The 25,422-nt window shown below is 41.4% G+C and overlaps 1 protein-coding gene across 1 annotated transcript in view; it reads right to left on the reverse strand.

Annotated features, from left to right (window-relative positions):
- The window catches only part of POSH (Plenty of SH3s), a 311,783-nt gene that overhangs the window by 167,005 nt on the left and 119,356 nt on the right, over window positions 1-25,422 (reverse strand). The window contains exon 8 of the mRNA XM_067143214.2: window positions 1,218-1,360. Within this exon, the coding sequence (XP_066999315.2) occupies window positions 1,218-1,360 (143 nt within the window). The remainder of the gene's footprint in view (window positions 1-1,217; window positions 1,361-25,422) is intronic.

Consider the following 25,422-nt stretch of genomic DNA (forward strand, 5'->3'; position numbering starts at 1 on the left):
GATCGTGCCAGTAATAGCTATATTCACCTATCCGCCGATAGGTGACATAACGATGACTGGAAGTACATGTACACTTTACTACACTATGGACACGAGGTGTTCAGTTTCCGCAGTATGCATTACTACATTTTTGTACTACATAACTTTTCATAAATGTCTGCATTTTCAGGATGATGGCTAAACAGAATTCATTTCATGCTGGGAATGATATGAATTTAAATAAGGACAGGAGAGGGTTAAACATCAACCAACTGTGCCGAGATTTGACTCTGCAGTCTTGAGCAGTTGACAAGCTCTCAGTCAACTGTGCAAAGCAGCTCGTCATCTCCATATTTTCAGTGCTATTAGCTTTTGCTCACGACTTAACAAACTTGGAAATTAATTTTGTGGCCATTTAAAGAACAGATGAACACTGGAAACTGTAATAAAATGTATTCAGTATCATTTTAGTAATGTTAGAACATGTTAGTTTCTGTCGGTTTGTTGATAGTTGAATATTTTCATAAAGAGTGTAAAAAAACCATCAGCCCATACAAAATTGCTTAAGGTGGGCATGTAGCACCATGATTAGGAAGAAATTCTAGTACTGGCACCTCCACTAAAACCGAACCAGAATAAGGTACTTCGAATGGCTTTGGATTCCACGCAGTGAGCAAAAGACAAGAAAGTACCAAACATAACTCTGTTGTTAACAAGAAACCAACAGTGGACCTGGGTGTAGTATTGATGGCCTACGAGGGAAGTCGTTGACTGCTTGTTTCTCTCTGTCTGAGAGACGGTATTGTGAAGGTAAAAAAATGTTATTTCTCAGTTCTTTGTTAACGAAGCAGGGAAATTTTGGTTGTCTCTACTAATTTAATACTGACAAGTTTCACGAAAAATGGGTAAGCAGTTTTTGCGTTTATTCAATCCAAAATTGAATGACAGTCAGTAAGGCACACAAAACTTTCAAACATGATGGATCTAGTCTCCATATTCTGTACTATCAACCTCTCAAAACTGTGACAAATAAAAACAAAACTTACAGACAGACATATTCTTATTACGTTAGTAAGATTCATTATCACCATCTGTGCATGTTCCTATTTATGTGGGGTCTGCCTCACATTAGTAAAATTAAAATAATTATTATAACTAGACATAGGAGAGGTTTGGATGGTTCCATTACATGCAAATGATATACACGCACCAAACACTAAAACAGAAGATATACTCACGCAGCAGGTAGATGAGCTGTGCTCCCAGGCAAGTGGTGAGCACCCTGAGGTGGTGGAGGAGGACCCACTCCCAGATCACTGCTGCCTGAGCGACGATGTCTCTGACTACCCTGTCTTTCCACCAACTCACTACTTCCACCCACCTGCCAACAATAAATAACCAGTTGTTGAGTATGAATAAAATAATCATAAATGTTAAGATGACACTATGAATAAAATTATCCTTCTATCCGGTTTTTTCCCCCAATACATGGATATGACCGAATACCCCTGATGACATCAACCCTATGAGGAGGGATGTGCTTACTATTGTGTGTAGGGATGGGTCCAGTTAGTTAATTCACTTGAACTAGTTCATTAGAGACCGTTCATAGCCTTGAGTCGTTCAAATGAACGAGGTAGTTCATGAGGTGATGTCATAGAAACAGCCCTCGCGGCTTTTTGTTCAAATGAACGAGTTAGTTTATCATGAGCACGAACAGAAAACAGCTACACAATGCCGCCGCTAGTCTGCTTAAGTGAAGAAATGGTATCTACGAGAGACGGAGAGGCAGATAAACTTTCTAATTTTGTATAATTCCTTCTCTCCCAGTTGTGAAGTGTGAGAGATATGCTGTCACATGACCATTAACACGGCACGCCATTGGCCATTCGTGTACAAGCTTACTTGTCGTTCAAATGAACGAAGTAGTTCATTTGGTCTTCATGGAAACAGCTCTTGGGGCACTGCGTTCAATGAACGATGTCGTTCAAATGAACGAGGTAGGGCACCTTGACAATTGTGAGCGTTTTCTATGTGGTATGAACAATTTTAATATATGTTGTTATTTTAGTTGATTATTCTTCTGCGTCGATACACTCATCTTGAGATAACCTATGGGTACTGAATACAATACCGTAGTCTCGTGTTGGTTACCATGTGATAACATGATTTTGCTACTCCGCTCCAAGTGCGTGTGATTTTGTTGTGCCTCATGTTGTTAACATTGATTATTTTGTGTGTAGACAAAGTATTTTTTTTTACCATTGCCCGTGTATAATTCCCACAACTGTCGTGTATTATAGAACGCTTAAGTAAGTGCCAGACTGTAAACAGGTTTTTATTTTTTTTTGTAATGTTTTAAGAGGTAAACCAGCAACATTATCGCCCCATTGTGTGTATTGTGGACTGTATCTTGCATAAGACTGGACTCGAACAAACATGAGCTCAGTTATAGCTAGCAGGCAAGTACGACATTCTGCGAACTTGGAATTTGATTGTCGCCTTTCGGAGCTTTCTGAACAGCACGAACAGAAAACAAGTACTCAATGCACACCGCCACTGCCAGTTGAGAAGTGTGAGAGGAAAGAGGCGATGAGCTGTCATGTGATCATTAATACTGCACACCATTGACCATTTATGTGCGAGCTTATTTTGTCATTTAATGAACGAGGTAGTTCAAATGAACGAGGTAGTTCATTTGTGCTGTCTTTATGGAAACAGCTCTCGCGGCACTTCATTCAAATGAACGAGGTGCGAGCTAGTACGTACATTTTACAATAGATGGTGCTTGCTTAGGTCTTTGTCCTCTTAACATGCTGTATGCTCAGGTTAACGACCCGTTCAAAATATTTGAACAAACTCGTACCAGTTCAAATAAAAGAGTCGTTCAAAAGAACTAGTTAGTTCGTGAACGACCCAACTCTAATTGTGTGCTTCTGTCGTTGTTGGTAATGACCTACAGGGTCTTATTATCAAAGTTATGCACAACAGGTGTAATGCTAGTCATATGTGTGCTTGCATAAGAAAAGGGGCCACTTCTTGGTCAACAGTTCACAAAATAATTGTAAAAAAACCACTCAAGGGAGTAAAATGTCGAAATTTCGCTTTGATACCTATGTATTGCTTAGACCATCATCTACTCACTGCATGAATTTAAAAGCCCTCTAACAATAATCAATGCTGAAACATGAGATTTATTTAATACTAAGAAAAGGGAACACTTTTTGCATCAAAGGCGAGGCTCCACACACTTGCTCGCGCTCTTTAAAGGTAACAGGTTTCATAAACATCCTGTCTGCTCCAAACATTTCCGATACCGATGCAGTCTTTCGGTGTATTTCATACTGTGGGGAAGTGTGGCGTTTTCCTTATTATTCGTATAGTTCTGTATCCAAATTTATTAAAACGTTTTAAAAAAGATTAGGTTCCAACATAAGGAGTAATAATTCTCACTATATCAGGGCCTAGTGATGCAGCAGATGTCATTGTGAAAGCTTTAAAACAATATAGAGACAGTGACTTGACGCCGGAACTATCAAATGTTATTTCGGACTACTTCAGTTCACCCCTCGAGTTTGAAAGTAAAAATTCTGGTGAGGATAGTGATTTTGAGGAGAGTGAACCTTATGAAATTTCCACAACAGACGAGTTGGAGAAGGACTCTGTTGATACGGACGTAAGTGTTCTACATGATGTTCCAAAGTTCAAACAGCCTCCGAATATACGGAGATGGTTAAAGCATTTGTAAACAAGGGGTTGTGGCTGTACAAGAAATTGCACTGGTCTTTTTCCTGAAAGCTTCATTCATTCTTCAAGAATAGAATGTCAGGAACTAGATTACAATTGTGAAGAACATGTCAATCACCACCAGGGTGCAATGAATGCATTAATACGAAACCAGCCAATGACGGCAGCTACTAAGAGAAAAAATTATAACAGGAAAGAAACTTACACAATTTATCCCTTTGCTTGTGGCTCTTAAGAGGTTAAAAAATTTAAAGAAACAATTCAAGAAAGAAGGGGTGCAGCCTAAAATTCACCAAAACATATTAAAGACTTCTGAGATAAAATCTATTCCTTTTGATGATCATAAATATACAGCCAACTTTAGGAATAATAATAATAATAATAATAATAATAATAATAATAATAATAATAATAATAATAATAATAATTTTGTGTGGCTATTTCTAGCTGAGTGCAGCCCTTATAAGGCAGACCTTCCGATGAGGGTGGGCGGCATCTGCCATGTGTAGGTAACTGCGTGTTATTGTGGTGGAGGATAGTGTTGTGTGGTGTGTGAGTTGCAGGGATGTTGGGGACAGCACAAACACCCAGCCCCCGGGCCACTGGAATTAACCAATGAAGGTTAAAATCCCCGACCCGGTCGGGAATCAAACCCGGGACCCTCTGAATCGAAGGCCAGTACGCTGACGATTCAGCCAACAAGTCGGACAACTTTACAAATAATTTCCGTGAACAAAATGCACTTGTCATGCCAGACCGTATCCCTCCAAAACGAGGAAGTGATCTCATGCTTCTCCCAACCAGCATCTTTAAGAAGTACATTCATACATTATAGTCTGACAGTTGTAAATCATTGGAGAGAATTCCTGTATCACTCTAGTCCTGGTATTCCATCTGCTGTACATTTTGCAGTAACATAGCAAACCCAAGACTGATCTTTGTATGACTTGTAGAAGCAATCAAACTCTACTAGGGAAACTGTCAATTATGGATGAGGAGGGGGGGGGAAAAAAATGATGGAGAAGGCTATACATCATCTTAATCACGTCCAAGAAGAGCGGACTGCTTATAAAAACACAATACACAATTGCAGATAAAGGATTGGACAACTGGAAACTCCTTTGTCTCTTCGGCCACATAGCTGTAACACAAAGGCACAATGCAATATAGTTTTGACTTTGCCCAACAGGTGCACTTACCATAGGATCAGCAAGTTGGACCCATTTTCTTACAGGCTACAAAGAGGGTCTCTTTGGTGTAGTAGTGTTGCAATTAGTTGTCTTCAGTGATCTTCTGCAAGTCATAAAACCTCAGATACTTAGCATCTATAGATAGATCTCCATGAAAAATTTAGACCGTAAAAAAATATCTGTTGGTAATTTCTGTTTAAAAAATTCTATGTCAGAATATCAGTGAACATGAAAACGTAAATGCCAGCGTAACTTCCAAATAGTTTAGTAGTTATTTGTGTCACAAAGTAACCAAATTTTTAAACACTCCATTGAAAAGTTAGGAAATCTTATGTTGTAACATTACATGCTAATTTAAGACCTTAATTTCTTTCGGAGGCATTCAATTAATTTCCATGATATTAATGACATATTATGGAACACGACAGTACCTTTATCCCAATACCCAACATGTGGTCCCTTTTCATATGAACCACATATATGGTGACCTCACCATGTACAAGTTTAGTATCGTTGCCATTGCTCTGCTGTTAATATGTTAACAGTGATTATTACCCGAGAGGGAAGGGAAGAACTTCACGAGAAATTTGGCAAGTTATATCGAACAGGCTGGGATTTGCAGAGTGATTGCAAACCTGTTTAGGAGGGACTAAATGCAGCTTCTTTTCCAAAATGAACCTCCATTTCATACACTGTTGGAGATTAACCCTTTATAGGATGGTGGCCTAATATTTAGCCACCCTATATATCAGCTTTTATTGGCTACAGGTTATTCTGAATGATACATCTTTAGGCATGAATCAAGGCAGTGAATGTGTAGCGACAATGTTAGAAGACATAATGAGATTTAGAAGGTTGTGGCAAATTGGTGGGAGAGTATGAAAATCAAGTAGCCTAAGGATTTAGCCACCATCCATTTAAGGTTTGCCTTCTTTTTCTTTTTCTTTTTTTTCGTGGCTTTACGTTGCACCAACAGAGGTAGGTCTTATGGTGATGAAGGGATAGGAAAGGCCTGGGAGTGGGAAGGAAGTGGCCGTGGCTTAATTAAGGTACAGCCCCAGCATTTGCCTGGTGTGAAAATGGGAAACCACAGAAAACCATCTCTAGGGCAGCCAACAGTAGGATTCAAACCCACTATCTCCCGGATGCAAGCTTACAACCGCGCGTCCCTAACCGCATGGCCAACTCGCCCGGTGGTCTGTTATTAAAAGCACATTTTCTTCACTGCAATTTAAAATGGGTTTCATTGCTGGATGTGACTGAACTGTTGAACTGTATTTACGCATTTATCATCATCCAACATTCTTTCAACATCAAAAGTCACAGGTAAGTTGATTTACTTCATATTTATTATTTTATGGAAATATTTAGTTAGCATTGCATTGATAGTTCTATAGAAAATACTTTTGTTTAAGCTTCCTCTTCCATCATATTGGCTTCATTGATATTTAAAAATACATCAAGCCCATCATCTATCAACAATACCTCTGCTCTCCACTCCCAAACAGAAATGAAACTTCTGTACCTATGTTTATGAAGATAAAGTTAGATTGAAAAATGAAGACATATGTAAAGAAATAAGATCAGAGAAATTATGAAATGGAGAAAATTTGTCTGTGTTGTATTATTATTTTCTTTAAGAGCCGACTGTATAAAACATTTGATCTATGGCTGCCAGTAATTTTCTGTTGTAGAAACACTAATCCGAAATTATTTCTCCTTGACCAAAGTTTGGATTTGACTGCCAGACTTTCTTCAGATAATCTCTTTGAACCTAGATAATAATCATTCATATTAAACATTGAACTAGGCCTGAAGCCTTGAAAAAGAGTTTCCATGTATAATATCTTAATAGTGAGGAAGGTTACCAATATCCTAAATGCTAGTACAGTACTTTTGTATTGCTAAAGATGGTTGGATTTTTTATTTTTGAGAAGTAGGGTTCTTGCATACCACATATAAACAATAGCCTTATCTGCAATATTATCACATTGCTATTACATAGTTTTAATCATCATCATAATCATCATTTCCCCTTTTCCAGCTGAAACCAGGTGGAGACAAATACGGTTCCTCTCCATTTCATCCTATCTCTCTACCATTCCTCATCTAACGCTGTCCTCTAGTCCAGTCCTATGCGGTTCTTCACAGTCATCCATCATAATCTTGCCAGTCTTTCTTCTTTCATCCGCTTGACCTGCCCAAACCATCTCAATCTGTTCTATTCCAGTTTCTCATTTAGTTTTTGCACATTTAGCTCTTTTCGTATGTCTTCATTTCTCCCTCTACCCCTTCTTGTTTTCCGTACCATACTCCTCAGGAATTTCATTTCAGCTGCCTGTACTCTACTCTCCTCTCTCTGAGTCACTGTCCAGGTTTCTACTGCATATGTCATAAGTAAGTAATATCTCTTATATATTATTTCTTTAGCCTTCACTGGGACATCTTTCATCATCATCATCATCATCATCATCTATGCCCTACTCCAGTCGCCCAGGTGTGGTTAACAAGCCCCCTCCACTCCTTTCTGTCCTTCCACTTTTCCTGCTCCATTCCTTCTGCCACATCCAATCCAGCTTCTCTAATGTCCTTCCAAATCTGATCCATCCACCTTCTTCTCGGTCTTCCAACTGGTCTTTTTCTCTTAACTTCTCTTTCCAATTCCCTTCTTGCTACCCGTTCCTTTTGCATTCTTTTTACATGTCCGAACCATCTCAGTCTTGCTTTCTGTATCCCCTGTACTAACGGTTCTATATTTAGCTCTTCTCTGATTTTAATATTTTGAATTCTATCTCTTCTTGTCTTTTTAACTGATGTTCTTAAAAATTTCATTTCTTCTGCTTGGATCTTACTATCTTGTCTCTTATTAGTTACCAGCGTTTCTAGTTGATATGTTACAATTGGTATGAAATACTGTTTATATAATGTTAATTTCATTCTCTTGGGTACTTTGTCATCCCATAACAGCTCTCTGACTTGATGATAAAATGTTGTACCTTTACTTAGTCTGTTATTTAATTTCAGGATTGATTTCATTACTTCCATTAATAATGCTACACAGATATGTAAACTGTTCTTTATTTCATATTAATTTCCGTACCTGTTGATAAAAGGCATTCAGTTGTATCCTTCTACTAATTTCCATTCCAGTTTTCCATTTCCTGTCAATTGACTTTCCAAGTTTTTGAAGTGTTCTACTATTTCCAGTTCCTCATCTCCAATTTTGATAGTTCCTTCTCCTTTTTTCCATTTCCTCTACTAATCGCCATTGTCTTGCTTTTTTCTACGTGGATCCTATTGTTCAATCCTTCTATTCAGTACATTCATCTGCTGTTGTACCTCCCTCCTCATCATCTCCCCAGATTACAGTAACATATGCAAACATCATTACATTCATTCTTTCCCCTCTATAATCTTCCCTTGCTGCTTATACGACGTTATCCATCATCATTATAAACAGTAAAGGTGACATACTCCCTTGTTTTAGCCCAGTATCAAATCCAACCATTCTGATCTACTAGTCTTCACACAGCTGCAACAGTTATCATATATTGCTTTTATAATTGTTATTAGTTCCTTGCCATGCTCCTGTGTGTCAAGCTTTCCCGAACTTTTGTTGTGGGGATGCTGTCGTATCTTTTTCTAAGTCTACAAAAGTCGTTACTACATTCTTCCCATATTCCCAGCTCTTTTCCAACTCCTGCCTCAGACAAGTTACTAATTATTTCAATAATTACCAATTTTTTCGAGGTTAAAAGTTTACAAAACCAAACCATTTTGTAAAAAAAAAAAAAAAAAAAAACACCGCACATTTTTGCAGCGATGTAAGATTTGGCAAGCTCCTCGAGTCTTCTGGCACAGGAACAATCCAATGATTAAAATGGACAATAAAATGTTCAAAATGAGATTTTGTTTATCGAAATATGTTGCTGAAGCACTGGAATTAATGTTAAGGGACAAACTGCAAAAACCTGCACAAAGAAATCATCCTGTCACCCATGTGCATGTTATTAATAACTCTTCAGTTTCATGCCACAGGAAGTTTCCAAATGGTTGCTGCCAAACTTTAACAATGACAAGTCAACAGCTTCCAGAACAATATCATAAATTGCCCAGGCAAATTGCTTTATGTAGACTGGAATTCATAACCATACTTACTGAACGTCATGAAGCAGCAAAGGTAACAAAAGACTTCTACACAATCTGCAATTTGCCAGGAGTTTTGGAGGCAATAGACTGCGCCCATGTGGCAATAGTATCTCCTGGTGGTAATGATGCTGAAATTTTTTGAAATCATCATGGGTGGTTTTCTAAATGTACAAGCCATCTAACTCAAAGTTATGTTCCAGGAAGTTGGTTGCAAGATGGCCAGGTTCAGCCCATAACAGTAACGTTTCTTAAATTATAGAATTCATGCAAAGTTAACGGCTGGAGAATTTTGACAGGAACTACTGTTAGGCGATAGTGGATACTTTTGCTGTCGCTATCTACAGACTCCTGTTTTACATGACTAAACACACACACACATGCCGAATGTGCTTACAACCATGCCCATAGAAGAACTAGGTCTGCAACTGAAAAGGCCTTTTGAATGGTTAGGAGAAGAAGATTCCCATGCCTGACTATGAAGCTTCAAGTCAAACTACCTCAAGTAGCCAAAATTATTGTAGCTACTTTCGTACTAAACAATTTGGCAATAAATGAAAATAACGACTTAGCTGATATCGATCACCATGCTGCAAGAGAGGAAATGACTTATGTGAACCTTCCAAAAATGATTGAAAGTGAAAGACATTGCAGTGTGAACTGGGATAATTAACAACTTGTTCAGATAATACTATTAAGAATCTTTACAAAAATTTTCTAACTTAAAATATTTTACTTCAAGATCATATAGTTTTACACTAAATTAAATTGTTAATTACAGAGACTTTAAGATGATGTCCTTCAATTTCATAACCCACTTTGAAATTTTGCACTTTACCTCATGAAGACTGGTAGGAAAATATGTAATGCAAGGATTGGCACCAGGTCTTTTGTACCCATGTTTTAATTTTATTTTTTCCTAAATTTTGAACACTTTTATAGGAAAAATCAAGGCTGCATTTAATTCAGTTATTATCTACAATTATTAGCATATGTTGCTTTTAATGACTCCTTTGTTAACTCCTTTGTGCTCGAAATAATCAAACATTTCTGGGTACAAAAATACAAAACTAACCTAATCCCATGGCACTGCAGCCCTGAAGGACCTTGGCCTATCAAGCGACCGCTGCTCAGCACGGAGGCCTACAGATTATGAGGTGTCGTGTGGTTAGCACAAGAATCCTCTCGGCCGTTATCCTTGGCTTTCTAGACCAGGGCCGCTATCTCACCATCAGATAGCCCCTCAATTCTAATCATGTAGGCTGAGTGGACCTTGAACCAGCCCTCAGATCCAGGTAAAAATCCCTGACCTGGCCAGGAATCGAACCGGGGCCTCCAGGTAGGAAGCAGGCAAGCTACCCCTACACCACAGGGCCAACCAAGTTTTAACTATAAAATTAAGGCTTGGTTCAGAAAATAAATGACCAATATTTGTAAATAAGAACAGAAGAAACACTTCAGTTATTTAAAACTCATTGTACTGATCCGGGAAGCCAGTATGTTTGTCCAAAGTTCACTTTATCATTCATCATTTCCAATAAGCACGCTTTACACATTGATGGCATATACTCATAGGAGTCGTGTGTTGTTTACAGATCATAGTTTTACAAGTGTGAAACTCAGTTTTTGTTTTCTGTCTGCACTAGAGAGGTAATACCTACATTGTTGAGAAAGGAAGTGTCTTTTCTGACTGTACAAGGAAGGCTGTTCATAACAGCTCGGTGTTCCATATGATCAAGAACCATTTCCTCAGACAACTGTCAACAAAATGCTCGTTTGATTATTTTCTTAGGTTCTTCTATTGATAGATAACAAGGATTGTTTATACCAGCAACATTTAGCATGTCATTAAATATTGAAAGCGGCCAATATCTACTCACACATCCATCACCAACACCAATATTATATTCCGATTGATCATCTGAAAAAACTTCATCAATTAAAACTTTTAATGTGTGCCTGTCTCTATTGCCAATCAATGTTCACTACCACATGAAGATAATCTAACTACCAGCGATGGAGGCTGGAGATAAGAATGTGTCAGCAGGAAAAGATTAATAATGTTATTGTTTTAATGTCCCACTAACTGCTTTTATGGTTTTCGGGGATGCTGGGGTGTAGAAGTTTAGTCCTGCAGGAGTTCTTTTGCGTGCCAGTAAATCTACCGAAACAAGGATGATTTATTTGAGCACTTTCAAATACCACCGGACTGAGCCAGGATCGAACCTGCCCCAAGTTGGGGTCAGAAGGCCAGTGACTCAAACGCTGGGAAAGATTATGCAAGCAGAAGATACAGTACAAAGTAATTTTAACACATTGCTGACCGGATGCTTGAGCTAGTCACATACCCTGTGGACCAGACATTTTTCTACTAAGCATACTAGGGTGCACTTGATTATAAAAATGTACATAAATATTAAACCAGTCAAGATTTTATCTTTAAAGTTGGTGGATCCGCCTTTACAAAACCATCTTCAGCATCAATTCCTAACACATCATTAATGTTTACATTGCTGTCATCGTCAGAGTCACTTGAATAAATAACCACACTAGGCAAATTACGGCTAGTAGAGGCTTGAATATCACTTCAACTATCACTCAAACATTCAGTTTCCACTAATTCATTATCACTATATCCATTCAAACGATCATCAGCATATAATTCTTCTAAAATATCGTCATCAGCTAACACCGTATTCCGCGGGCTCCATCTTGTCATTGACTGAACTGGCAGAAAGAAAGTCGACGTTTCTAAACTAAATCAATGAATAAAAGAGGCCTGAATAAAAGAAAAGTGGCAGATATACATCTAGGATTTATTCTACTCAATGTGCAAGTCCGAAATAGTTCAGTATATGGTCAAGAGATGTCACAGGAAGACCGAAAACAATGTCGTGAATAAAACCGAGATTTCTCGGGGCCCGTCACCTACCGCTGGCGAGTGTACTACGAGATTTCTTGGGGCCCGTTACACATTTGTTAACAGCTTGGGTCAAAATGACATATACGCCAGTCCTTGCAGCTTAAGTTGATGTGCGATTTCTAAATATATCAATCTTCTAGTATAAAATAATTCTTTTATCTCGTACGAACTGTTGCATAACTTCCTTCCAGGTGCTGAACTTGATGGATGGGACACACTTTCTTAAACTTCAGTTTCTACTAAACTGTCTTCTACCTCATCATCCACAGGCAGCTCCTCATCCTCTACCAACATTTCTGGTTGCTGCTTGTCTGAACTGTCAACTGCAGGATGTGAATTTGCATTGTCATCAAACTGATTAGGTACTGGCAAAAGCTGTTGCTGTAGTGCACCCAATAACTTTTTTTCTGTGGGCTTTAACACTGATGTAACAGCACTGCCTCCACCTGTTTTATTTAGTTCAATCTAAACACATAAAACATTAGACTCATAAGAATCCTTAAACAAGTTTGTTATTGAAAATCATTTTAATGTAAATAGATCAGATCACATGAAAAAAAAATTAGGCACTCGGGAGAAATGGTCAATGTCAATGTAATGTACCATTACGTTACATTCGAGGCGCTCATACGCATGCAAAAGGAGCAGACAAAATGGCGCACGGCAGCTTCAAGCAACACAAATACATATAAATTCTCACCGAGATGCAGATTAATCTAAGTTTTGAAGGCGTAGAATCGTAGAGACCTCGAAAAGGCGTTGCAAGATGGAACAAGCATTGTTTTAAAAAATAATTTAAACCAATTCATTTTTAATATTGTAAGAAAAAGATCGCATTGAAAAATCGACTTAGAAGCAAGAACAGGCAAACTTTCATCAGTCAGGAAGAAAACAGCAGATTAAATACAAATATTTGCGTAGAATTCCGAGATACATAACTGCAGACCAAGTCAAGTTGTGGAGAGGATCGAATATCTTTTAATTCGAAATATTAGAGGAGATATTCAAGCCACTGGAAGAAAACGAGAAAGGGCGAATTCCCGTGCTACAAGCAATCTATAATACTGAAGAGTATGTAATCTCTGGTTTCAGAGAAAATGCACGTCAGTCAATATAACGGAATTCAAGGCCCCATCATTAAATAATGGATCCCTCATGTGGATGTGCGGGTCGTGTAGGCATCGTCTAAAAAACTACGGGCTCAATTCTACTATACAAGAGAACAATGAAGCCAGGCAAGCCATACTCGAAAACAAACAAACATGTGATGACATCAAAAAGAAACTAGAAGTAGTGAGTGAAGAGCTGATGAAAAAAATGACACTTATCTTGGAAACACAACTTCAACAAGCAGAAATATTAGCTTCAGGACTAGTAAAAGCTTCGAATAAACCAGTACAGGACACAGAGGGATTAAAGCACAGAAAATCTACTATTATCAACAAGGAGGAAGAATGGACAAAACATAAAAATACTAACAACAACAGAGAAAATGCTATGAGTATGAATGAGTTTGAAAACCCCTACATCAACAGCCCAACACAGGTTATAATCTCCTAGAAGAGATACAAGACAATATGAATCACCAAGAAGATTCTCCCGACAAGGGACAGGAGGCAAAGAAAAAGGAAAACTAAGAGCAGCACCCAGGACAGCATGGGTGTACGTGGGGAGACTGAAGGATGACATCACAGAAGAAGATCTGAAAGAACACCTCTCAAACAACGGTATCACTAAAGTAATTGAATGCGAACAATTACCCTCACGAGGATCAAACAAAGCGTTTAAAATAGGCATACCTATGGAAGAACGGGAAATAGGACCCAGAATTTTGGCCAAATGGAGTAATCTACTGCACTTATCGATTTCGTGCCCCATGGAGATACAGAGGCCCCAGAGAGTAATGTGATACGGATTTTAACCTGGAATGTGGAAGGTTTAAGAGGAGTATTAAGCAATTCACCAAGTGATATATTCAGGGACTTCGATATTTGTGTATTAACTGAGACTTTTATAACTAGAGAACAGAACACTGTGGTACAAGGATTTTACAACATACTTGCTCCAGCCAAGAAATACACCAGAGGAAGACCATCAGGGGGCATGCTTTGTCTAATCAAGCCAAAGTTATCCCCGTTCCATGTGTTAATGACGGATGAGGACCTAGTGGTAGTAAGAACAAGAATAGGAGTCATCATCTGCGCATACTTTAGACCGGACTGCAGTTCAGTAGATATAATTGACAACATACAGAAAGCATTTGATAGTATTACTAACAACCCCAATGTAATTTTAGAAGGAGATTTTAACTGTCCCTTAGACAGGCCAAGCAGAAAAACAGAGTTAGTTCTGGAATACTTAACTGAAGTAGGACTAACATTAGTGAATGACCGAAAAATGCAAACATACATCTGCCACAACGGAGGAAGCGCAATAGATCTGGTTCTGGTAAAGGACATAGAAGTGCAGTCCCAAAATCTTCTCACAAGTACTGATGGTGCATTAATAAGAAAGCACATTCCAGTGATCAAAAACGCGTACTGCAATCCAGCTATAGAGACAAGACATAGTAATGAAACGAAACTAAAGAGATGTCTAAATTTATCTCTACTACAGGAAAATTCATATGAAACTGAGCATATGCTCCAAGAAATCAGAGCAGGAAAGATCGATGAAGCGGCACTTCTGCTAGAGGACTACATAAAAGAAGCGACCGAATCGTGGAATGGTAATCGCAAAGCCAAAGAATGGTTCGACAGTGAGTGCTTCAAAGTAAGACAGGCAACTTTGAAGAAAATGCGAGTAGCCAGACAAAGTATGGAGGTCGTTCACCTAGCAGAATATCTTCTTGCTAGGGGCTTTACGTCGCGCCGACACAGATAGGTCTTATGGCGACGATGGGATAGGAAAGACCTAGGAGGTGGAAGGAAGCGGCCGTGGCCTTAATTAAGGTACAGCCCCAGCATTTGCCTGGTGTGAAAATGGGAAACCACGGAAAACCATTTTCAGGGCTGCCGATAGTGGGATTCGAACCTACTATCTCCCGGATGCAAGCTCACAGCCGTGCGCCTCTACGCGCACGGCCAACTCGCCCGGTAGCAGAATATCAAGCCGCTAGAAAGACATACAAAACTCTTTTGAAGGATAAGAAAGCCAGTTTACATAGAAGCTCATTATAAGACACTAATGAAGGAAATCAGGGAAAACCCGTACAAAGCAGTACGCCCGCGCCAACCAAGATTCCCAGCAGACATACCAATGGAGATCTGGGAGGGGTACCCCCTCTAGGGACACCATGACCTTGAAGTCGGTGTGGGGGCTTGTGTGCTTGTTGATCCCGAGGGCTGTGCCAGCTCAGGGTTACCCATGCTGGATAGGCCTCGGTGTAGGGCCAGACTAACAAGGTGTCCCCCGAGTTGCTTGAGAGGTGTCTGTGCTCTTTATTCTTCATCACTATTTCTACCCTTCTATTCTCACCATCTTTAATTTCATCCCTCTTCCTGTCTGGCCACCCTCTCTGCCTCAGGTAGATTAGGTTAGACATTACAGAAAAAAATAACAAAAATAAAAATAAAATTAAAAAATAAATTAAAAAAATTAAATTAAAAAAAATAATTAGGTTAGTACGGAGGTTTTATCCTCCCCCAATCACAAGTTTCGGGTCGTGGCGAGGTGATGCATGGCTACTGGGAGAGTAGTTCCAAGCGACCCCCTCCAGATACCGGGCGCCCTCTGGAGTATATAGCCTTGCCTCCGGTAAATCTCCTTGGCTCTGCCGGAGGTCCACCTCATATTTCCTTGAGTACTCGTGGGACAAAAGACAGAACCTCTTTCTCTTCCTTCTTTTACAAAGGGTGGCACCCTTCAAAAAACAGCGTCAAATATTGGTAAAAACCGTAAGCGGTATACTCCAGTTCCTGTAGACTACATGAGTGACGAACGTCTTTCTTGATTCCTGGTTGCTTCCAGGGTCGATGGTAAAAGTTTCCTTGACGAATGTCCTTTTATGATAAGTAATTCAATTGAAGAAATTGTTGCTGGTGAAGTCGACGAGATGCGCAAGCTCCGAGATGGATCTGTACTTATCAAGACATCTACGGCTGAACAGTCCAGACGGCTACTTAAAGCCAAGTTATTCGGTAAGGTAGAGGTGAAAATTGAGAAGCACCAAACCCTTAACTCCTGCAAGGGAGTTATATTTCACAGGGATTTGGTTAAGTCTTCCGATGATACAATGATCCGGTACCTAGCACGTCGGGGTGTAACCGACGTGAAGAGGTTGAATAGGCGTGTGGGTGATAAGCTACTCGATACGGGTGCTTTCATCCTTACCTTCGACGCTCAGACCATACATGAACGAATAAAGGTAGCAATGTATCGCCTGACTGTTCGTCCGTACATTCCGGCACCAATGAGGTGTTATAACTGTCAAAAGTTTGGCCACATCTCATTGCGATGTACAGGTTCGACGACCTGCAAAATGTGTGGGAAGTGCGAGCATGCTGGGGTTGAATGCACACCACCACCTGTGTACGTCAACTGCCCGGGTACGCATGCTCCAATCTCCAAGGAGTGCCCCACATTCAAGCGGGAGAAGAAGATCCAGGAGATAAAAACGCTGGATAAGCTATCTTATCCAGACGCCCGGAGGAAGTTCAAATCCATGGCTGCTCCGGCGTTCTCCATCTCATTCGCGGAAAAGGTCGCAAACGTACGGATCACTCCACAGAGTTTTGTACAGAACACCGGTACTGAAAATGCATTGAAAAGTCAAAGCTAGCAACAAAATTCAGTAACTAAAGAAACTGGAGATTCAGCATGTGAAGCACCGAAAAGAGCGTTACTGTCGACGTTGCCTGGGAAGGGCCCTTCCCAGGAACGTTCGGCTGGGAAGTCCTCCCCCAACAGGGCGGGGGGAAAGACTTCCCCAAATAGGGCTGGAAAGTCCAGCCCTCCTTCCAATGCCCAGATCATAAAGGAGGAGAAGGTGAAGGCACAGAGCTCCCTCAAACAATTGGAGAAGAAGCCTTCTCCAACTCAGTCGGGGTCCACAGGATCACCGAAGAAATCCGGCAAGCCATCTGCCGGTTCTCCTCCCAAAAAGAGAGAAACGGTGGGCAAGAGCGAGAGGCCCCGACGCCCTCTTGTTCGATCACTTTCTGGAGAACCTAGTTCTCCCAGGAAGAAGGCCCACTGTTCCAGACCAATGAGATCACCGTCCGCGGAGGGTCCAGTCACTGCGCCTAATTCTTCTGAGGAGACAATGGAGACTGAATCTCTCATTGTCGTGGATGGTGACGACAATACCGACAACAACGGCGGAAAATGGCAGGTAGTTGACAAAAAGAAGGGCAAGCAATTGTCCTAATTTCGCAACACTAGCAATCCACACAATGGCACTATTGCAGTGGAACTGCAGTAGTTACCACTGTTGCCTAGCTGAGTTACGTCAACTGATATCCGTCTATGCGGCCTCCATAGTCTGTCTACAGGAATCTCGTTTGAGACCTGGGCACGACACGACTATGAGAGGATATCGTCTTTATTCCAAAGACAGAGTAGCTGTGGATGGCGCGGCAACTGGGGGCGTTTGTACCCTAGTTCGCTCCGACATCTTCAGCGAAGAAGTACCGCTCCGTACTCAGCTAGATGCAATTGCAGTTCGCACTCCGTTGCCAGTAATGACAACGGTTTGCAACGTATACTTTCCACCAGATTATAACCTTGATATGCATGCACTACAAGATTTGATCGCTCAGTTGCCTCCTCCTTTCCTCATGCTGGGGGATGTGAACTCCCGTAACACACTATGGGGTTCTCCGTCTTCCTGTTCTAGGGGGAGGAAGCTCGAGCGAATGATCAACCTATTTGATCTTTGTGTGCTCAATACAGGGGAACCGACACATTTCAGTAGCGCGCATGGCACATTCTCACACCTGGATGTCACTTTGTGTAGCCGTGCGCTAGTTCCCCTGCTACGGTGGCAAGTTCACGACGACCTCTGTGATAGTGACCACTTCCCGATAATTCTGTCTCTCTTGAATCAAAGACAGTCCGAAGTACCCAAGCGCTGGTTACTTCGGCGGACAAATTGGCCAGAATTTACAAAACGCGCAGTGATGGCTGATGATATGCTGGAGTCTGTTGACGACACCGTCTCTTCCATTACTACTGGAATTTTGGCTGCTGCAGAGGAAACAATTCCTTCCTCGTCCGGTATTCGTCGCCGGAAACAGGTCCCATGGTGGACGGACGAAATTGCAGCAGCCATACGTGATCGCCGACGGGCTTTTAAGCATTATCGTCGGAATCCTACGATGGCCAATCATATTGCATTTAAGCGTCTGCGCGCGAAGGCCCGTTTTTTGATTCGAGAAAGTAAGAAAGCTACGTGGAAAAAGTGTCATCCATCACGGCACATACTCCGTCATCACAAGTGTGGACAAAACTCCGCCGTATTGTCGGAGTACAGAATGTGCCCTCAGTACCCGGAATCTCCATTAATGGAGATATAGTTACGATTCCTTCAGTCATTGCAGACCACATCGCGTCACATTTCGCAGATACGTCCAGCTCTAGGAGATACGACCCTGCATTTCTTCCAATTAAGCGCGAAGCAGAGGCCCACCATCTCTCTTTTGCCTCTAGTGCTTCGCATCCCTACAACGTGGCCTTCACGGAGTGGGAGTTGCGAAGTGCACTTGCGCTATGCAGAGATACGGCTCCTGGACCGGACAAAATCCATAATCAAATGCTTAAGCATTTGAGTGACAGATGTCTCAAGGATATCCTCACCCTATTCAACAGAATATGGAGTGAGGGAGTGTTTCCATCTCAATGGCGTGAGGGAATTACCCAAGCCAGGTAAAGATCCAAAACTTCTGGATAGTTATAGGCCAATATGCCTTACAAATGGCCTCTGTAAGCTATTTGAAAGGATGGTTAACCGGCGTCTTGTGTGGGCCATGGAAAGGGAGGGCCTCTTGTCTAACTACCACTGTGGTTTTCGCTCTCATTGGTTCTGCCACTGATCATCTGGTCAGACTGGAGAGCGCCATTCAGGAGGCCTTTCACCGGAAGGAACACCTAGTCGCCGTGTTTTTTGACCTGGAAAAAGCTTACGATACTACCTGGCGATATGGGATTCTCTCCACTCTACACCAGTGGGGATTTCGGGGAAATTTGCCAACGTTTATTGAGAACTTCATGTCGCTCCGTCTCTTTCGAGTCCGAGTAGGGAATGCATTTTCTCAATATTACGTTCAGGAAAATGGAGTACCTCAGGGACCGGTACTGAGTGTCACGCTGTTCGCAATCGCCATCAACGGCATAGTTGCCGCTGCTGGGCCCGCAGTCGTTCCATCGCTGTATGAAGACGACTTAGCCCTACATTACAGCTCCGGAAGGGTGGCGTTTGCAGAGAGACAGCTACAGCAAGCTATTAAACGAGTCGACAGATGGGCCCTGCAAAATGGTTTTCGATTTTCAGCAGCGAAAATCTCAGTTGTACACTTCTGTCGACGTCGTCGGCCTGTGCATCCCGAACCAGAGCTCCGCTTGCGAAACAGTGTCTTACCAGTGGTTGACACCTGCAAATTCCTGGGTCTCCATTTTGATAAGAGACTTACGTGGCAGCCCCACATCCGTCAGTTAAAGGTTGCCTGCATGAAGAGACTTAACATGCTTAAGTTTCTCAGCGGCACTTCGTGGGGGGCTGACCGTGCGGTACTGCTACGATTTTACACAGCGACGGTCCTCTCCCGAATTGACTATGGAAGTGTGGCTTATGGCTCAGTATCAAAATCTACGCTGAGCCTTTTAGACAGTATTCACCATAGTGGAGTAAGGCTGGCAACAGGTGCTTTCCGTACTAGCCCCATTCCCAGCCTGCTCACTGAAGCGGGAGTTCCACCTTTACGGATAAGGAGGCAGCAGTTACTCCTAACGTACGCTACCAAAATTCGTGAAAGGCCGCTACATCCAAGCTATCAATGCATCTATCGCACCCAATACCACCAGCGGTGCCAAGACCGGCCGAATGCCACACGGCCGGTTGGGTTTCGGATTGATAGCTTGTGTCATGATTTGAATATTGATATCGGTGGTTGTCTTGAACGAACTCATAGCGAGGTACCTCCGTGGTTGGTTCCGCGATCGGATATACGTCTAGATCTGCTCCGTGGACCCAAGGTGAACACGGATTCCTCCGTTCATCGGAGGTATTTCCAGGACTTTGTTCACCAATATCCGGCCGCGAGACTTATCTTCACGGATGGTTCTAAAATCGGAGATAATGTTGGTTGCTCTTTTGTCATTGATGATATGAGTACGAAGATCTCGCTCCCTAAAGTATGTAGCGTGTATACTGCAGAGCTTTACGCCATCTTAGAGGCTCTGCAGTTTGCACTGCGTGACTAAAGAAGCCACTTTCTGTTGTGTACCGATTCGTTAAGCTCTCTGCAGTCTATTGAAACCTGTTTCTCGCAAAACTCACTGGTGCAGCAGATACATGACCTTCTAGCCAGGTTAAGCGATGCTAGCACCAGAATTACTTTCGCGTGGCTTCCAAGCCACGTTGGGATTGCAGGAAACGAACTTGCGGATGAAGCAGCAAAGGAAGCTGCACTTTTACCTCCAAGACCCATCAATGTACCTGCTAAGGATATTTGTTCTCAGCTACGTCGAACCATCTTGGCGTTCTGGGAATCGGAGTGGCTAGATATCCGAACTCCCAACAAGCTGAGAGCAATTAAGAAGACAATTACCGTGTGGTGGTCCTCTTTCCGACCTTCACGGAGAGAGGCCATAGTACTGTGCAGGCTGAGGATAGGTCATTTACGATCCACGCACTCTTATCTCCTAAAGAGGGAAGACCCCCCAGTGCGTTCTTGTGGTGCCGAATTCACCGTGGCCCACATCCTCACAGAGTGCGCCGATCTCTCTGGCCTAAGACGGAGCCTCGGCCTGCAGGAAACACTCGAACGCATACTAGCCGATGACGCGACTACTGCTGATCTCATCATCCGCTTTATGTGCGACAGTGGACTTATCAAGGGTATGTAAATTACAAGTGTACTGTTACTCAGGGAACGTACGTTCCCTTTTGATACGTTAGTAATCCTTTCGGCCTAGTTTTATAATTATTTTTTGTTTTATTTAGTACTGCGTTTCCAAATTCCTTTGTTGAATAAATAATTTTGTTTTATATTTTAAATTTCTTTTCCACTTATCTGTTCAGAGAGGATGATTACCTCGTTGTACTTCCTCTTAAAACAAAAATCACCACCACCATCTGGGAGGGGTACATGGAAAATATACTATGTAAACGGGGCTTAACACTTACAATAGAAGGAGAAGTTAAACCATGCAGTCCATTCACTCAGGAAGAAGTAAGGAAAGCGATCTCAAGCGCAAAATCTAACAAGGCGGCAGGATCAGATGGCCTCTACAACGAATTTCTGAAGACATCTCTTCCTTACCTAGAAACAGTATGGCTAGAACTGATGAACAAGTGTCTGGAAACAGGAAACATCCCAAATGCATGGAGAAAATAAGTCGTTAAGATGCTATACAAAGGGAAAGGACAAGTAAACAAACCGGAATCATATCGCGGAGTGGCTCTTGAATCAGCAGCTTTTAAGATTCTTACCAAACTGATAACCCAGAGAATCAATAGAATAGCAGACCCGCTTCTTCCTGATGAGCAGTTCAGATTTAGAGCGGGGAGATAGACTCTGATGGCAGTGGAATGCCTTCTCCAAAAGATTCACGAAACAACCAGAGAAAAGCACGGCAAAATGTTCGTAATATTTATTGACTACTTCAAGGCTTTTGATACAGTAGATAGACAGAAACTTGTTAGAAAACTAGAGGAAATCATTGGTCTTACCTGGCTCACTAGACTAGTTTCTAATATACTTGCGGAGAACTATATTCAAATAAGCGACAATCTCTGCACATCAAGATGGATTCGGCAGACAAACGGGGTATTACAGGGGGATCCACTAAGTCCTCTGCTGTTTAACATCTTCACACAGGATGCAATAAAAGAGATTAAGAAGCAAACACGGAAGGTTAACGCGTACGTGTATGCGGACGACATGGCTATTGCGTCTGAGAGTAAAGAGGAACTACAAGTTTCCATGGACTTAATCGTGAAATGGGCAGAAGATAATAAAATGGACCTTAATGCGAACAAAACAGAATTGGTTGTTTTTAGGACAGGAGGAAAATTATCTAAAGACGATTATATCCTGTGTAAAGGTCAAAAATTACGAATTAGTAACCATTACAAATATCTAGGGATTACAATACAGGTAACAGGAACGACATTCACAATACACCTAAAGGAGAGAATCATCGCAGCTATACGAAGCATTAGTGATATTAAACACCTTTCACAGCTATCTTTGGAGACAGCCATGGCTCTGTTTAATACGAAAGTTGTTCCAACAGCCATATATGGTCTAGAACTAATATGGGAACACCTCTCAAAAAAACAACTGCAAGAGCTGTAAAGTTTGAAGGCTAGATTCTTAAAGAGAGTTCTATGCATTTCTAAATATACATTATCAAGGCCAGCATACATTCTGGCAAAGGAGACATACTTCATTGAAGACATAAGAATTAGATTACTACTATCAGTGACAAGGAGTTACAGAGAGATGCTACATGAACTGCAAGCAAAGAGGGCCATGATATGGGACGAGTTTTATTTAACTGATGCGATGTTAAACAGGGACTGGACGCGTGGTAGATATGACCTGAGGCATACAGTGACCAGGTTTGCCGTACACGGGTTCCACCATAAGGTGTGCAGAACCATGGAATTTCACAAGCCAGGACCAGGTTGCGTGTGTGTCTTCTGTGACCAATGATGCGGCATATACCATGCTATAGAATGTGTCCGTAGAAAAGGAAGCTTGACACAATTGTGTAAATAACTGACCATGTTTTGCAAGCATTGAATGCAGATTATCACTATCTAAGTGTATTTAAGTGTATATATCATGACCATTTGGTTGCAATACTATTATTACTAATACTGAAGAGTATTTTAAGTAGCAATTGGAGGCAGTAATTAGCCTGAGGAAAAGATATATTTAATAAAATAAGCCACATTTGAATAGTTATACAGGTGCAGTTTGGAGCTAAAGACACCAATACCGGTATATATGTATATTGAGAGACTAAAATGAATGATTCAGTTATTTATTCTGCCCGTATAATATCATTTTCTACTTTCATGAACGACTGCGACATGATGAGAGCCGCCTAAACTGTTGGGAGAAGATTGCCCAGGTTACCATAACGAGGTCAAGTAGTGCTATGCCGTGGGACCAGAGGTGATGTCCCTAGAGGTGGAATCCAGCTACATGGAGATGGCATAACGAGCAAAAGCAGCCAGCAGTACCCAGAGGAGAGACGAGATATAAGATAAGTTTCCTGTGTAAAAATATTTGTAGTATTTGTTGAAAATAATCTGTGTTAGTGAAATATTTACTATAAATGAATCCTATGTTCCAAATTCTAAATGTTAGTGGTAGGTCTTGATCATATAACTGCGAATACTTATTAATTTAAGTAACAGATATACTCAAATATGAAGTGTTATGGTTATATTGACATGCGTGATGTGTGTATATCGATTTAACGTACCAATCTACACGGAAAGTTTAGTCAGCTATGAACTGGGAGATATTGGGAAGAATACATGTATTACAGAACATAGTCAAGTTTTAAGAGGAAACAAGATCGACAGACATGACCGTATTTACTTGATTAATAAGAAGAAATAGTATGTCAGGTCAGGAGTGATCCTGCTACCGCATGCGACAGTAGACGGTACTACCTGCGACTGTCTGGCCGAGGGTTGGGCGGCCGACACCAAACCCGACAAACTAGGGGAAGACCAACAGCTACGGGTGGAGGAGTTTTCCCCTAGAAGGTTTGATGAGACCCTTGTGTAGGAAATGACACAAATTCGTGAGCTGCTGCCTTGCAGTGAGGTAGGGGACTGCCAAAGGCTAAGGGAGAATACCCCTGACAGAAAATCCCCAGCAGTGTTAGGCTTAGCAAGTCAACTAAAGGGTTATATCGATTGCTTTCAACTACAAAACGAGCCTCGGAACACAAAAATACCGGATAGACACATCTTCTCAAATATCTGCAACGTATGATGACTGTAAGGCTGATGTTCAAGTATGATGTTCTGAGAAGAAGCCCAAAAGAAAGAGTCCTAAACACAGAATTGGAACTTTAAATATCCTGACCCTGACTGGCAGAAGCGAGGAGCTGATCGATATGATGGAAAGGAGGAACCTCTATATTCTTGGCCTGAGTGAGGCGAAGTGAAAGGGAAGAGGAACTAGAAAGCTAAGAAAAGGATACAAACTACATTGGAATGGAAATAAAACAGAAGCCAAAAATGGTGTAGGTTTTATACTAAGAGAGGACATTGATGTCATCAGTGAGGTAATATATGTTAATGAAATGGAAATGGCGTATGGCTTTTAGTGCCGGGAGTGTCCGAGGACAAGTTCGGCTCGCCAGGTGCAGGTCTTTTGATTTGACTCCCGTAGGCGACCTGCACGTCGTGACAAGGATGAAATGATGATGAAGACGCCACATACACCCAGCCCCAGTGCCAGCGAAATTAACCAATTAAGGTTAAAATTCCCGACCCGGCTGGGAATCGAACCCGGGACCCCGGTGGCCAGAGGTCAGCACGCTAACCACTTAGCCATGGAGCCGGACATATATGTTAATGAAAGAATTATTAAGTTGAACATCTCTCTTAACAAGAGTGTGCTGACAGTAGTCCAGGTGTATGCCCCACAGACTGGCTGTAACGAAGAGGAAAAAGAACAATTCCGAACTGATTTAGAACAAGCTATAGAAAGAGAGGAAAATATCATAGTAATGGGAGATCTAAATGCCCAAGTTGGATCAGACAGGCTTGGATATGAAAATGTACTAGGTCCACATGGTTATGGAGACAGGAACCCAGAAGGAGAAAGTCTTCTAGATCTATGTGTAAGGAATGGCTTGAGAATAAACAACAATTGGTTTCAGAAGCAGCTAAGTCATAAACTAACAAGATACAGTTGGAATGGAGATACTAAAACTCGGATAGATTATTTTATATCAGACAATGAAGCAGGAAAGACAATATGTGATGTCAGAGTTATACCAAGTGAAAGCCTGGACAGTGACCACAGACTTCTCCTCGCAACAATAAAGCACTGAAATTTATAGACCTCAGAAATACAGGAAACCAAAAATCAAGACATAGGAGCTAAAGAAGGCAGAGAAACAAGTTGAATACACAAAAAAGTGACCAATAAATTACCATCAGATGCATTACAAGAAGGCAACATCAAGTGGACTAGATTCAAAGAAAGCATTGTCGGAGCTGCAGTAGAAGTTTGTGGTGAA

The sequence above is a fragment of the Anabrus simplex genome, chromosome 3, assembly GCF_040414725.1.
Source record: "Anabrus simplex isolate iqAnaSimp1 chromosome 3, ASM4041472v1, whole genome shotgun sequence".
NCBI classification, from domain to species: Eukaryota; Metazoa; Arthropoda; class Insecta; order Orthoptera; family Tettigoniidae; genus Anabrus; species Anabrus simplex.